The sequence below is a fragment of the Clupea harengus genome, chromosome 4, assembly GCF_900700415.2.
Source record: "Clupea harengus chromosome 4, Ch_v2.0.2, whole genome shotgun sequence".
Classification (NCBI taxonomy): Eukaryota; Metazoa; Chordata; class Actinopteri; order Clupeiformes; family Clupeidae; genus Clupea; species Clupea harengus.
Genome location: NC_045155.1, coordinates 23,628,458 through 23,630,541, shown reverse-complemented (window position 1 = coordinate 23,630,541; position 2,084 = coordinate 23,628,458). Strand labels below are relative to the sequence as shown.

General features: G+C 53.7%; 1 protein-coding gene across 1 annotated transcript in view; it reads right to left on the bottom strand.

Annotated features, from left to right (window-relative positions):
• Positions 1-1,705: 1,705 nt before the first annotated feature.
• The window catches only part of gabrd (gamma-aminobutyric acid type A receptor subunit delta), a 26,993-nt gene continuing 26,614 nt past the window's right edge, over positions 1,706-2,084 (bottom strand). Inside the window, exon 9 of the mRNA XM_031566841.2 lies at positions 1,706-2,026. Coding sequence (XP_031422701.1) covers positions 1,712-2,026 — 315 coding nt within the window. The 3' untranslated portion in view covers positions 1,706-1,711. The remainder of the gene's footprint in view (positions 2,027-2,084) is intronic.

The following is a 2,084-nucleotide window of genomic DNA, read 5'->3' as shown; positions in this document are numbered from 1 at the left end:
CATACACACTGAGGGAGAGCACTCTGTTGGGAACTCACCGAGAATGCTCTGCCTTTGTAAGGTCACACACTCACACACACTCACTCACTCACACACACACACACACAGACACAGACACACTCACACTCACTCACACACACACTCACTCACACACAGACACACACACACACTCACACACAGACACACACAGAGACACACACACTCACACACACACTCACACACACACACACACACACACACACACACACACACACACACACACACACAGGGCTTATGTTCATTGACTGAGACGAGACTGGTGTTTTAATCCCTTTCTTTATTATAAAAGAGAGATCCGGTTGTCATGGGAGAGAGGGAGGGGTTTTATTTGAGTGGCGCATGAACCCAAGCAGTACTGATGACTCATGAGTGAATGACACGCCCCTCCAGTTTCAGCTCCGCCCCCACCCAAAGACACACCCTCCCTTTGAGTTACATAGATAGAAATACAACACTAGCTAAAGCAGCAGGAGGAGGAGTCACATGCACACACACACACACACACACTCACACACACACACACACACAGACACACATGCACACACACACACACACACACACACACACACACATGCACACATGCACACACACACACACACACACACACACACACATGCACACACACACACAGGCACACACACACACTCACACACACCCACACACACACACACACACATGCACACAAACTCACACACACACACACACACACATGCACACAAACTCACACACACACATGCACACAAACTCACACACAAAAACTCACACACACAGACACACACACATGCACACAAACTCACACACAAACTCACACACACACACACACACACACACACACACACACACACACACACAGGTGTTGCCCAGGGTTGTTTTAAATGTTGGAGAGGCAGTCATCCCTGGCAGGAAGTGATAAGAGAGGGAGCAGAACACCAACACAAAGGAGGACAAGAGATAGGATGGAGAGAGAGAGAGACTGATAGAGGAGTGGAGAGAGAGAGAGGGGAGAGAGAGAGAGAGAGAGACTGATAGAGGAGAGAGAGGAGAGAGGGGAGAGAGAGAGACAGATAGAGGAGTGGAGAGAGAGAGGGAGAAACTGATAGAGGAGTGGAGAGAGAGAGAGGGAGAGACTGATAGAGGAGTGGAGAGAGAGAGAGGGAGAGACTGATAGAGGAGTGGAGAGAGTGAGGAGTAGGGAGGAGTAGGTAGACTGGTAGTGTGAGTGTGTGAGTGTTCTTTATGAGTCAGTGTGTGTGTGTGTTCAGCGCGTTTGTGAGCAACACCCCCCCCCCCCCCCCCAACACACACACACACACACAGGTGTTTGCATTCTAAAGTAGACCAGAGGGCCAATACTGTATACTGCATACTGCACTGTAACGCCCCCCAGGATGATTGACACACGACATGGGGGGGGGGATTCCTACAATATGAAAAAAAATGAAAGGTACAATCTCAGTTTTCATATTTCCTTAGGGGGGGCACTTATTCCTCCTTGGGTTTGGGAGGGGGGGGGGGGGTCTCCTGTCTCCTGCCCCCCCTCACATGGTGATGACGTTGGGGGGGGGGGGGTCACATGGTGTAGGCCACCCAGTAGATGACGTTGGGGGGGGGGGGGGGGGTCACATGGTGTAGGCCACCCAGTAGATGACGTTGGGGGGGGGGGGGGGGGGGGTCACATGGTGTAGGCCACCCAGTAGATGACGTTGACGGCGGCGAATGCTGCGGGGAAGACGGCCCTGGCGTAGATGTCGATGGTGTCGGCGTCGATGGGTTTGCAGCGGCAGCACTTCGCCTCCTCGGCCGCGTCTCCCTTCCTGGAGCCTCCGTCGCCCTCCCCCTCCCCCGCTCCCGCGCCGGGCGTGGCCCCCAACGCCTCTCCGCTCCGCTGGGCCCGGTTCTGGCGGTTCTGGATCAGGAGCCCCTGGTTCATCCCGGCCACCGACAGCGAGAACAGAACCATGGCCTGCTTCCCGTTCTTCACGATGGACTAGGAGAGGTAAGAGAGGTGATGTCATTAAACTAGCATGTAGAAAGCCAATGGACTA